The 12355-nt window shown below is 45.5% G+C and overlaps 1 protein-coding gene across 4 annotated transcripts in view; it reads left to right on the top strand.

The window, feature by feature from the left end:
* The window catches only part of ARHGEF18 (Rho/Rac guanine nucleotide exchange factor 18), a 56380-nt gene extending 44764 nt beyond the window's left edge, over positions 1–11616 (top strand). For all 4 annotated transcript variants that reach the window (XM_062014942.1, XM_062014941.1, XM_062014943.1 and 1 more), the window contains 5 exons: positions 749–796; positions 1327–1794; positions 3636–3963; positions 6333–6455; positions 6548–11616. In XM_062014942.1, the coding sequence (XP_061870926.1) occupies positions 749–796; positions 1327–1794; positions 3636–3963; positions 6333–6455; positions 6548–6708 (1128 nt within the window). In that variant the 3' untranslated portion in view covers positions 6709–11616. The remainder of the gene's footprint in view (positions 1–748; positions 797–1326; positions 1795–3635; positions 3964–6332; positions 6456–6547) is intronic.
* The last annotated feature ends 739 nt before the right edge of the window (positions 11617–12355 follow it).

The following is a 12355-nucleotide window of genomic DNA, read 5'->3' as shown; positions in this document are numbered from 1 at the left end:
AAGCTGAAACACAAAAAGTTCCACTTACACATAAGAAAAAACTATTTCACCGTGAGGGTGAGGGAGCCCTGGCCCAGGCTGCCCAGAGGGGTTGTGGAGGCTCCTTCCTTGGAGGTTTTCAAGACCCGCCTGGACATGTTCCTATGTGACCTGATCTAGGTGGGAGCTGCTTCTTCAGGGGGGTTGGACTGGATGAGCTCTAAAGGTCCCTTCCAACCCCACCATTCTGTGATTCTATGATAATGAATGCAGAGATAAAAGTCCTGTTAAAAAACAAAGGTGGATTCTGGGTATGTAGATACACATTTCAAAAGAGATGCCTAACTCCTTTCCCTCCATCTTTGGAGGCATTGCATCTTCTCAGCTCGCTGACAAAACTTGCCTCTGAATCTCCTCTGAGTGCTGTGTCTGTCTAGTGATTCAGTGCTGGAGTATGGGAGGAAGTGATCATTAACTAGCTCATGTGAAGAAAACTGGTGATGAAGATTGGTCCCTGGGATCTCACTGAGATTTGCTGGGCAGTGATTTACATCCATGCAAGGACTGATACACTGAAGCCATCGTGCATGTACTTTGCTCTGTTGGCTGTTGCAGTGTTAGAGTACTCTAGTAGCCATGCTACTATTGCATTTGTTTTTATACAGATACCCTTGATTGTGTCTACTGTTTAAGAAGAAATCTAACACATGGAAACAGAGCTGTGTTCAAATGTCTGATATCTTTTTTCCTTCCCTTGCCTTCTCTTCAGCTTGTCCAAAGGATACAAATGCTGTTACAGTTGCTCTTCAGTCTTCAGGTAATCCACAAGTTACCATCCAAGAGGTTTGTTGGACATTAAATCTAATAAAATGTATGCAGGTGTGGAGAGGAGCTGCCTTGAAAATATGCCCTAAAGCTAGAGTGAAGTGCAGAATTTAAGACTCAAGGAAATAAATACTGGGGCTGGTATTTTGAAGTGTAAGGTCTGTGGTCGTAAGTCATTGCTTTTCCTGCTCACTTAAAGCTCCATCTGCTCTCTGTGTTCATTTGTCTTAAAACTGTTGATATGCGGATGTGAGTATGAATTAGTTGCTTGTACTGTAACCTTATGATCAGCAACAATTTGAATGATTGGATTCAGGGTAGTAATTGTAGATGCAAGAGGTGTTCAAGAGCAAACTCACTCCATTATCCATCTTCAGTATCATGTCAGTCACGATGGGCTGTACAGGCTGGAAGTTAGTTCTGCTCTTGAAGGCAGAAGTGTCTGGTAGATGCTGTTACCTTTTCTTCAGCTCTGCATGTTTTTTGAACTGCCTTATGCTGAACTCCTTCTTTCCCCTGCAGGCAGTGATATCTCAGCAGGACAGCTACATTGAGATGCAGCGAGCCACCATGGCCGACCGGGAGAAGCAATACCGGCTGCAGTCTACACGGGGCAATCTGCTGCTGGAGCAGGAGAAACAGAGGAACTTTGAAAAACAGAGAGAGGAACTGATGAATGTACAGAAACTTCAGAGCCAGCTGAAGCTGGAGCAGCAGCGCCTGGAACGGGAACGGAGTCGGCAGCAAAGGGAGTTTGAAAGGACAGAAGCGCGGCTGCAGGAGCGTGAAGAGGAGACGCGGCAGCTGCGGGACAAGTTGAACCAGGAGAGGGAAGAGCTGGAGAGGCAGCGAGAGGCCTATCAGCATGACCTGGAGAGGCTGCGGGAAGCTCAGAGAGCAGTCGAGAAAGAGAAGGAGCGTCTGGATCAGCTAAGGAAGCTGAAGAAGCAGAACACGGTGTCAGGCACGTTTTCCCCAGAGATGGGACAGGTGAGCAATTTGTTTCCTTGCAGTGTTGTTTCTGTTAACCTGCTTGCCTCTGAATGAAGGGGGCCCTTTTTGCAGCTGTGGTGGTTTAGCCTGATGTCCACCAAGTCATGACTTCACTGCCCCTTCTAAACTGGACAGGAGAGAGAGAGAGAAATATAACACACGGCTTGTGAGTTAAGGACAGAGAGGTCACTCAGCAATGGCATCACAGACAGAACAGACTCAACTTAGGGAGAAAAAGGTTTGATTTATTAAAGGAACAATAAGAGCAGGGAGATGAGAAATAAAACCATCTTAAAAACACCTCCTCCCACCCCTCCTCTTCCCAGGACTCCCCTTCCTTCCCCCTGAGCGACGCAGGGGATGGGGATGGGGGTTGGGATCATTTTGTTACAGATGGACTTTGCCACTGCTGCTTCTCAGGGGGAGGCCTCCTCACACCTCCCACTGCTGCACTGTGGGGTCCCTCCCATGGGAGACAGTCCCTCACCAACTTCTCCAGCGTAGGTTCTTCTAATAGGCTGCAGCTCCTCATGAACTGCCCTAGCATGGGGCCTCCCATGGGGGCAGCTCCTCACACACTGCCCTGCGTGGGTCACCCACCAGGAGAACAGTCCTTCAAGTACCAACTGCTCCAGCCTGGATCCCTCACAGGATCACAAGTCCTGACAGCAAACCTGCTCCAGCATGGGCACCTCCCCCAGGAACTCGCTCCAGGGTGAGCTCCCCACGCAGTCACAGCCTCCTTCAGGCACCCACCCGCTGCGGCGTGGGCTCCTCCACAGGCTGCCAGTGGCTCTCTGCTCCCTGGGGCTTCCATGGGCTGCAGGGGCACAGCTGCCTCACCATGGGCTACACCACAGCTCACAGGGGAGTCTTTTCAGTGCCTAAGCACCCTCCTCCCCTCCTTCTCCACTGACCTTGGTATCTGTGGAGATGTTTTCACATTCTCCCTCCCTGTTGATGCTGCAGTTCAGCCACTGCCCAGCAACAACTTCTTCTCCTCTCTGTTATTCACAGAGGTGTTACCTCCATCACTAATTGGCCAGGCCTGGGGTCAAGTTCAGGGTCCAGCTTAGAATTGACTGGTCCCAACCCTGTCAGCTACACGGGAAGCTGCTGGCAACTCTTTTTATTTCAAGAAGCCACCTCTGTAGCCCCACTGCTACCAAAAACCTGGCCCAGGCAAAACCAACAGCAGCTCTAACCTGTGTTTGCTTTTTACTGGGCCTCTTGAACCACCATCTGAATTAGCTGGTGATGGCTCCTGTCAGAGAAATCAGGGCTTGATAGTTCCACAGAGCCTGTGAGGTTCCACAGAGCCTGTGAGGTTCCACCTAGACACCTGGTAATAAGACTAACTTTTAAAAAGGCAGAAACAGAGAACAAGCTATTTTTGAATGTGTCTGAGGATTTAAGTACAAGGAGTGTGCTGGTGCAGGCAGGTGGTGGCAGGCATGCCACATTGATATTGTTTTGTACAGTTGATTTCTCAAAACAGTTCTTGGGTTTCAAAATGTGAAGGTTGGAGTCTGATTAAATTGGTTCATGTGTTACTGTTGGAAAGTCCTGCTTTCTATCCATCCTGTCATCACCTAGTGCAGCCTGCTCTTGCATTCCTTTGCTAGGCTGAAGTATTAAGCAACCTGGAGCTGCTGAGGTTTTTACAGTGTTCAAGGACTTATGATCTTGCTCCATCCTTCTGTTTGCTAGCACACTTTGGGCTTCATTTTTCACTAGTAAGTGCTTTTATGGTCTCAGAGCTGAGGGTGATCTCTGCTTGTTGTATTTGAAAGGGGGGAAATACCCATTTGACTTAGAATGCCTTTTTCCTCATACAGAGCCAGATGCTCAGTCATTCTGTTAGCTTCAATGGAGAAGGCACAGAACCATCTCCCCCCATCCTGAAAACCTCCATGAGAGTGAGTGTCTCTGGGATGGATTACCTGGAACGTCCAGACTTGGTTCGTAGGGACAGCACCACCCTGGAGAATCGGCCGGTTCTGACGCTGAAGAATGAAGTGCCAATACATCTCCTGAGTGCAACTAATCAGATACAGAAACCAGCTGCAGTCCAGCAGCAGATTCCTACTAAGCTGGCCACCTTCACAAAAGGGAGCAAAGAGAAAAGTGGGAAGAACAAAGCATCTCATAGGACAGACAGTTCAGGTAAGTGTGTTTAAATGCATGTCTGACCTGTCAGCATCACAGGGAGACAGAGCACTGCAGTTTAAACCTCTGGCTACCCACGTAGAACCCTACTGGTTGCTAATAGTTGTTAGTGTGCTTACTGCAGTTAGTAGACTCTTAAAATCCTTAAGGAGTTCTGTGTGTATAGTCTCTAAATTGGAAATGTAGCCCAAAGGGGTAATGTTTGAAAAGGAGTTCTCTAACCCAGCAGGACAGGATGATGGTCAGAGTTGGTACATCTTCTTACCTAACTGTAACTGTAGCTCACCATCCACTGACCAATGCCTGAGCAGCAATCAGCTCATGCCCACCAACTCCCCCCAGTTTCTATACTGGGCATGATGTCCTGTGGTATAGAATAGCCCTGACCATGCTCCCTCCCAGCTCCTTGTACCCCTCCTTGCTGGCAGAGCACAGCAACCTGCTAAGTCCTTCGCTTGAGATAAATGCTACTTAGCAACAACTAAACCATCACTGTGTTATCAACATTATTCTCACACTAAATCCAAAACACAAACAATGTACCAGCTACTAGGAAGGAAATAAACTCTATCCCAACTGAAACCAGGACAACAGTTAAAGGAAAGTAGGAAAAAAGAAGAAAACAGCTCGTTCTGCATGAGTGAAATGTTTTGTGGCTGGCTTAACCTTTTCTCACTGTCTGTCCAGAGTTGTAACAGCATTGAATGTGATGCCTTTCTTAGTCCCAGTCAGTCATTAAATAGAGATTTCCAGGCTGGAACTGAGGTGCTGTGTGTGGTGTAGAGTTGAAAGGGGACAATTTCTTCAGAAATAGAAACAAGTAAAAATACAGCCACTCTGTCGTGGTGCCATTTCTGCTGCTAACTGCTGGCTGCTGGAGAAGTGATCTCTGCCAATGAGAGATGCAGTAAAAACCCACTTTTTTCTCTACTGCTTAAAAACAGCCTTACTGCCATCACCTATCATTTTAAGTTACAAAATTGTCTTTTTAGCTTTGTGTAGGATTCAGCCTTGGCAAGCTCACCCATCACTCCCAGAGCAAACTCAGGGCCAAACCTGTGGAGGGAAGGGAGGGGGAAAAGTCTTCTGCACATTTAGAAATGACCATTTCTGTCTTGCCTGAAGTTTAGTACAGTTGCAAACTTGCTAATGCCTTTGCCCATAAATGAAGCCTAATGTCTTCTTATCCTGAATAGCAAATGCTAAAAAGGGAAAAGTAAAGCTCCAGTACCACATCTCCCCAGGTTTATTTTTAATGGCCCTTTCATAACGATCTCTGCAGTGCAGATGTACTTAATGGTGTCTGTCTGTCATTTATATGAAAGGTATAAACCACAAATATGTTGGTCCCTCTCCCTTCATGAGCATAGTGGGATGCATGCTTGTTAGGCCCATATGTGCATCTTAGAATAAAATGGAACAAGACTTTTTGTACCAGGGGCAAAATACCATGTATTGAATTTCAGATTTGTGACGTGTAAGGAATGTGTACTGAGAGGAGTTCTGTGAACCAGAGGAACCATTCCCTGAATTGCTTTTATTGTTGAAATGAGGAAACTGACGTGCTGTCACAGCAGAATCGATGTGTTCTGCTGCTGAGCAGCTGTGTGACAGATGGAGAGCAGAGACAGAAGTTCATCACGGTTCTGTGTGTTAAAAGGAGCACAAATAGCTGTTGCTGTTTGAATGCTGGGGACAAAGATGGGTTTTTTCTCTCTGATGTGACTTATAATACCAGGTTTGAAATCTGTGGTTGTCACAGGCTGCTGGTAACTGAATTAGAATCACAGAATCGTTACGGTTGGAAGAGACCACTAAGTCCAACCACTCCCCTCACCCTGCCAAGCCCATCACTAAACTAACCCATGTCCCTCAGCACCTCATCTGTGCCTTTTGAATATCTCCAGGGCTGGGGACTCCCCCACCTCCCTGGGCAGCCTGTTCCAATGCTTAACAACCCTCTCGGAAAAAGTTTTCCACCCTCTCCAGTCTAAACCTTCCCTGGTGCAACTTGAGCCCATTTCCTCATGTCCTATCATTACTGGAGAGAAGAGACCGACCCCCACCTCACTACAACTCCCTTCCAGGTAGCTGCAGAGAGTGCTCATGTCTCCTCTCAGCCTCCTCTTCTCTAGGTTAAACATTCCCAGCTCCCTCAGCCACTCCTCATAAGAAGTCCTCAAAAAGAAGAGAGAGGAGCATTCGTGGTCTAAATTAAAGTAACTGTGACAGAAGCACCATCTTTGTAGCACAGCAGCTTGCTCAGCTGTGCAGAGGTGTCAGTACAGTGGGCCCCAGTGTGAACCAGTGACATTTGTGAAGTACCAGCCAGCCTCAAACACTCACTTGCAAAATGTTTTCTTTAGCATCTGTTGATCAGAAGCAGCTGCTTCCCCCCAGGCTTCTTGGACGAGAGGAAGGTGTCCTGAGGGGCAGACGGTCAGCAAGTCCAGTCCTCCCAAGCCCCCAGAACGCTGCATTCCAGCCAGGTATGTCTTGACCAACTTGCATGTGTGTGGAAATGCATCAGGCTCTCAGTGTGGTGGCACGAATCTATCTTCTTCCTTGTTTTTTCCTGTAGAATTGTATGGCCCTACAGATGCTCAGCCAGAAGCACTTTCATCTGCCTCAGCGAACCTATTTAAGCCCAATAACGTTCACATTCAGACCCTGGTGACCTCTCAGCCAAGTCTGTTAGATGTGCAAGATGATACCAGCAAAGAAGATGTGATTTTCTTCTAATTATTTCCATGTAAAGATTAATCTTCTTACATACTGTTTCAAGAACTCAGGCCCCAGTGTTCAACATGACAGAGACCTGACATGGATGTCTTTTTATTCCTGCCCCATTACTACTAGCAAGGACCAGACCAGGATTACTGTTCTGCTTTGTTGGCTTCTCTGCCATCAGCTCAGAATAAGGGCACAGTAGTAGCAATTTGGTTTTAAATTCTCTGAACATGGGAAGGTATTGACAGAGGTGACATGGGTATGAAATTGAGAGTGGTTTAAATTGCTGCTGTGTATTGTAATGAGTTCTTTTCAGAGAATGTACAGTCTTCGTGGGCTCCATCTTGTAAATTGTTTTAGTTGATGTTGAACTGCCTTGATTTTTATGTAAAAAAAAAAGGTAATAATTTACTAGTAGGCCCCAAAATAGCTGCAAATCTTGGAGTCCATTTTCACAGGTTGATGTAATGGGTTATGCTGGTGGTGTGTTGATAACTCATTGACTAGCAAGCCAGTCTCCTTACAGCCAGGTGTGACAGACACTGTGATCCCTGCTCCCAGGAGCCAGACTAGTGTCCCTGTTTCTGTAGTGAATTCAGTGGAGCACATGCTCAGTGGCCAGCTATAGAGGAAGAGAAGAAGGTAAGCTTCTGAACAGAGTCTTCGTGGGTCGGGAGCTCCACCTGCCTGTGGATGAGAAGAGCTGGATATGTGGGAATATACAACAGTGATGAAGAGTTGGACTAAATGCACATTTCATTGGCCTTCAGCTTGCACTGGGATACCTGGCTCCTTGGAGACCCTGGGTAACTCTCTGTGTCAGTCAGAGCCATACAGATTCCCCAGCAAATCTCAAGAGTTGGTTCAGAATGAACTTAGAGACTTGGATTTTGTTCTTTGCTGAAGACATGGAGAAGAAGGCTTTGAATGCAGTAATTTATTGTCTTGTTTAATCCTAAAGTTTCCTGCATCCTTTGTTTGTCTATTAACTTGTTGGGACTTTACTCCAAGTACCAGAAGATATCAAAGCTGCTCTTGCTGCAGAGGCTTCTCTGCAGCACTGTGTTAGGAATGAAGGGAATAAAAACTCTTTAGTTTTAACTTTGTTAATTAATAATGACAGGAATACTCTTGGCTACACCTGTGGTTTGGCTGCTGAGATCTAAACTAGCTTTGATACCTCTTGTTAAATGGGTCAGTTCTTAATCATGAAATAGTGGTGACATCAAGTGTTCCCCTCAAATGGCATTATTTCCCTTTGTAGTAATTTGCACAGTCCTTTTGTTGTGTCGTTTTACTTCCCTCTGTATCTCAGTTCTTCATGACACACATCACCCAAGGATGTGTATTCCAGTATGTGTTGAACGTGACTGGTCAGATAACGTTGTGCACAGGAGAGATGGTTGAGAAGGTGTTACTACAGAATGAATCAGTATCTCAGACCTTAAAATCTCAGATTAATGCCTTTCAGCACAGGCTTGATCATAGCTTTCCTCATACCTTTAACTCTTGTTGTACAGTGATTTTTAGCACTAGTGGATAGAGTGGCCTGGTCAGTTCTCCAGCCAGTCACATGGCAATGACATCAAATGGCAGTGTGTCTCCTCAGTGTTTGAGCCCTATGGGATGTTAGTGATGTTCTTTATGGCAGTAACTTCACTTTCCTTCAAAGTTTTAAAGTTGTTTCAGTAGTTACAGTGCAAGACATGATGCATTTTCAGCAGAAAGTACAGTTTCTTTCCAAGTGGTGATAATTTGGGTTGCTGTCTTCAGACAAGAAATTGAAAAATGCAGCTTTACTGGTCAGTGTGAGAGGGGCAAGATAAGCTACAGAGTCCTGAGCTGGCCTTGGGGAGCAAGCACTCCTTGCTGTAACACTTCTTGGATTTAAGGGTATTTTCCTTTGCTGACCGGTGCTGATATCAACCTGAAACAGTGGCACTGAGTTCAGTGAGAGGAAACCACAAACCATCTGGCTTGTTACCAGACTGGCAATACTCCTCCACTCCCCAACAAGTTATTACTATGAAATTAGACACACTGGATAGCACCAAAGGTATCATCCTTGCAGGATTCACAGAGGTTATCAGTGGGTAGATTGGCAGCAAACAGTGTGGGGAACACAGCAACTCTTGCCTTGTTGCCATACAACGTTGGTGATGGTTAGAACCTGCCTGTGTTCCTTTGGGGATTCTTGAAATTGGTGCAACTTATCAGCCCAGCATGTGAGATCCATCAGCTCTATAGGACTGGGTTTTATTCAGTCAGATGAGATGGAGACTTCAGTCATCTCTGATACCAGTGTAATCCCTCCTGTAAACATCCAGGGAAGCAGCAGGGGTGCACAGGATGTTCTCCCCCTCGTGCTGTGCTTTGAGCCACTCCTAATGAACACTCTGTGCCCCTATTGCCTTATATGATCAGATTTAGGGGAGTTTTAGCCTAAAACTAAGCTGTGTTAATGGAATAAACCACCTCAACCAAAGAGAGATGTCTCTGGGTGTTTGAGAACATGGTTTGTTGAAGCATTTACTTAAACTTTGTGCCTGTCCTGAAGTGATGGAGAGAACATTCTATGGACTGAAGGAGTTTATTTGGCCACTTTCTTCTGTGCAATGAATGAACTCAGATACAGTGATAGCCAGAAAACAAAGTCTGCCCTGAGGTCTCATTTCTTGTAATGTTTTAACTTAACCATGACTGTTTTAATGCTCATTATCAGCAGTGCTTCAAATAAGTCAAGGCTGTTAGCAAGTGGACCTTGGACTGTTACAGGCTAGGCTGCTGATTCAGCACCCCAAAAGCTCCTTGGAGTATGTGTCTTCAATCTGTAACTGAGAAAATACCTTCAAAGTCATCATCTGTCCTCAGTACACACAGCTGCCCCTAGCTTTATGAAGACTGTTTTCACCCTGAACACAGACTGCATCTTCTTTTACTTGGGTCCAAATCACTGAAGTGCCACACAAGGTATTCATGTGGCTTCCTGTTCAGTCCTGTGCCCAGAGTGGAGGTTTTAGAACGAGCAAATGCTGTGAGATCTCCTTGCTAGTGTGGAGTTTATCTTACCCAGAGGATGGTGAAATTCTTTGTGGCAGGCTGAGGCAAGTGTCAGATTTTTCTTTAAATGAACAACAGGTCATCTCTTCTGCAAAGCTGGAGTTTGTGAAATTGTGATCAAATCACTCCAGGTGAGTGAACTAGTTTTGGACTCTTCAACTCAAATCTGGTTCCTAGAAAAGTGACTCTTCTAGGCAAATGAGTTTGCAAAATACTGCTGTGTCCTGGGCTAAGTAACCTGCTGCTGATTCTGACTCATGTCCTCTCCATTTGACTTCTTGATTGCTTGAGATAAAAGTTTCCTTTCAAATGATGTCTGAGGATTAGACAGCTGAACATTCTGTGCCTCCCAGGTGCCTTTCAGCTTCTTTCTAGGCTGGGGTGTGGAGGAAATTGCAGCAGGAGCTTTGAACTGCCTCCTTCTTTGCTTTGTGTCACAGCTTTAATAGCTATTGTCACGTTTTGTCCTTTAGTATTGTGATGTTGCCACGTAGAGGCTGTTTCTGTGGTTCTGATTTCCAGTTTTAACTTGTTAAAAGATGCTTCCTCTTCCCCTTCCCATCTGGAAGATGATAACTTTGTATTTCAGGCTGAGGAGCCCTCCATGTTCACTAGTACTGAGCACATCTGCCCTGTGTGTGTCGTGAACGCTTCCCTAGTTTTAACCTGTGCTATGTGTGGATTGTAGTTGTGGCAAGTCCCACAAATTGAGATTCATTTCCCAGTGTGAGGCAGAAGAATTGGTATTTCTAGAGATGTTTGCTCATCCAGGTAGTAGCATTCCTGCAAAGGCAGGAGCAATTGTAAGTAATTTTGCAGACAGTTTTGTCTTTATGAGTAATAGTCAGATGATCCTGCATACATGGAACTTCGTGTTTGTCATTTGCATTTACGATGGAAGTTGAAACTCAAACTAGGAAAGGGTTAAAAAACACAGATTTCTGTTTTCAACTCTGCAGAATAGGAGCTGAGGCTCCCTGGTGCTGCTCAGTGGAGTCCCCGTGTGTTGTGCCCCCCAGTGCAAGGGAATTGAGAGCGTTTTGTTGTCTTCCCCAGCAGATCTCACATTCACAAGAGGAAAAACTACACCCTTCTTGACTGCAGGTTGCATGTGTGTCTGTGCTGTCCTTGCCTCCCCTTCCTGCTGAATAGGTAAAAGAAAAAGCCTTTTCCCCTGCTCTCTCTTTGGAGGCCAGACCCAACGTCTCTAAGCGCCGGCGGCTCTTTGTCGCCTGCCATCGGCGTGTTCATCAGACACCGTTTCTGTGAGCTCTGGTTCATACCATTTGTGCCATGTTTATAAATCCTTTTTTTTTCTTTTCTTTTTTTTTTTAATATATTTTTGTACTGAAAGAAATCAGAGCACTTTAGTAAAGTTTCTTTCAATTCCATTTCTGTTTGTACCTGGAAGGAAACCTCTCATGGAAGTAGATCCTCTCGGCGTAACCACGTGCATCTCACTCAGAGCTGTGAACTCTCTTGATGCTCTTTAGTCTTAGGTCTGGTTTCTAGGCCCACCTTGCACTGTAAAGATTTACTAACCAATCATGGTCCATGGTTAAATTGACCATTTTGTTGGGGGAAGTGTTTGGGTTTGGTTTTACTTTGTTAGGCTGTAAACATTGTAAATAATTCCTTTCCTGTTGATACTGCAGTAGCAACATCTTTGTAGTCTTTATTTTATTTGTAAAGTTGATGGCTCATGTTAATATTCTGTTGACTTGTGCACTCCTGATTAACTGTAAACTTGATCTGATGATGATTTTTACAATGATTGCAATGTTTCTCCACTGAAGGATTTCAGAGCTGCAATAGGACTGAAACCAACTTCTAGCAATAATAAAACACATAAAAATTAAACCCCTGACTGCCTTTTGTATAGGTATATAAATATTTATTACTTTCTATTTGAAGTGAAGATGAAAGCAGCTGCCACTTCTCACGTGCTTCTCACTTTCTACCTTGGACAGAAATAATGCACCACAGGAGCAAAACTGTTCTTTGCCAAAGGAGAGGACGGAGCGTAGGAGGTGTTACATGAAGGATACTAATAGCTGCAGACCTTGCCAGTGAGGTGAGCACCCCAGGGGAAAGAAAAATCAGCTGCTCTCCAAATGTCTAAACTCAGCAGACTAGTGAGAGAGAAATATTATTAAGTTGCTTATATTAGCATGTGGTGCCAGTCTGAGACATGTCTGGCTCTGTCCCAGACGGTATCGGTTCCCATTTGGAACAAGTCTAACAAAAATAGAAACTTTCTCCCTAGTGCTTGTGCCAATTTGGCAGCCCTCACTCCCAGTTTGGCAGCCCTTGCTCCCAGCACCACCCCACAGCCTCTGGCTTGGTGCAGCACTTCCCAACTCTGGAGTCAGCGTGTTAATGTTTCCTGGTAAAATCCCCACTTGTGGCACAGTGCTGTGAGCCAGCTCAGCAACTGTAACCTCACATCATTGCTAGAGATGAGAACACCTGCAAAACTGGGGAGAGAGTGGCACAACTGGGACTGGGATGGGTGCTCTCAAAGGAAGAGGTGTGATTTTTTGTCATCAGAATCCTGGGGAAAAGCCTCAGCCAGTTTGGGATGTGACAGTGCCAGTGG

Source organism: Colius striatus, chromosome 25 (genome assembly GCF_028858725.1).
Source record: "Colius striatus isolate bColStr4 chromosome 25, bColStr4.1.hap1, whole genome shotgun sequence".
In the NCBI taxonomy this organism is placed as follows: domain Eukaryota; kingdom Metazoa; phylum Chordata; class Aves; order Coliiformes; family Coliidae; genus Colius; species Colius striatus.
The sequence above is the reverse complement of the archived record's forward strand: the minus strand, read 5'-3'. Positions and strand labels throughout refer to the sequence as shown.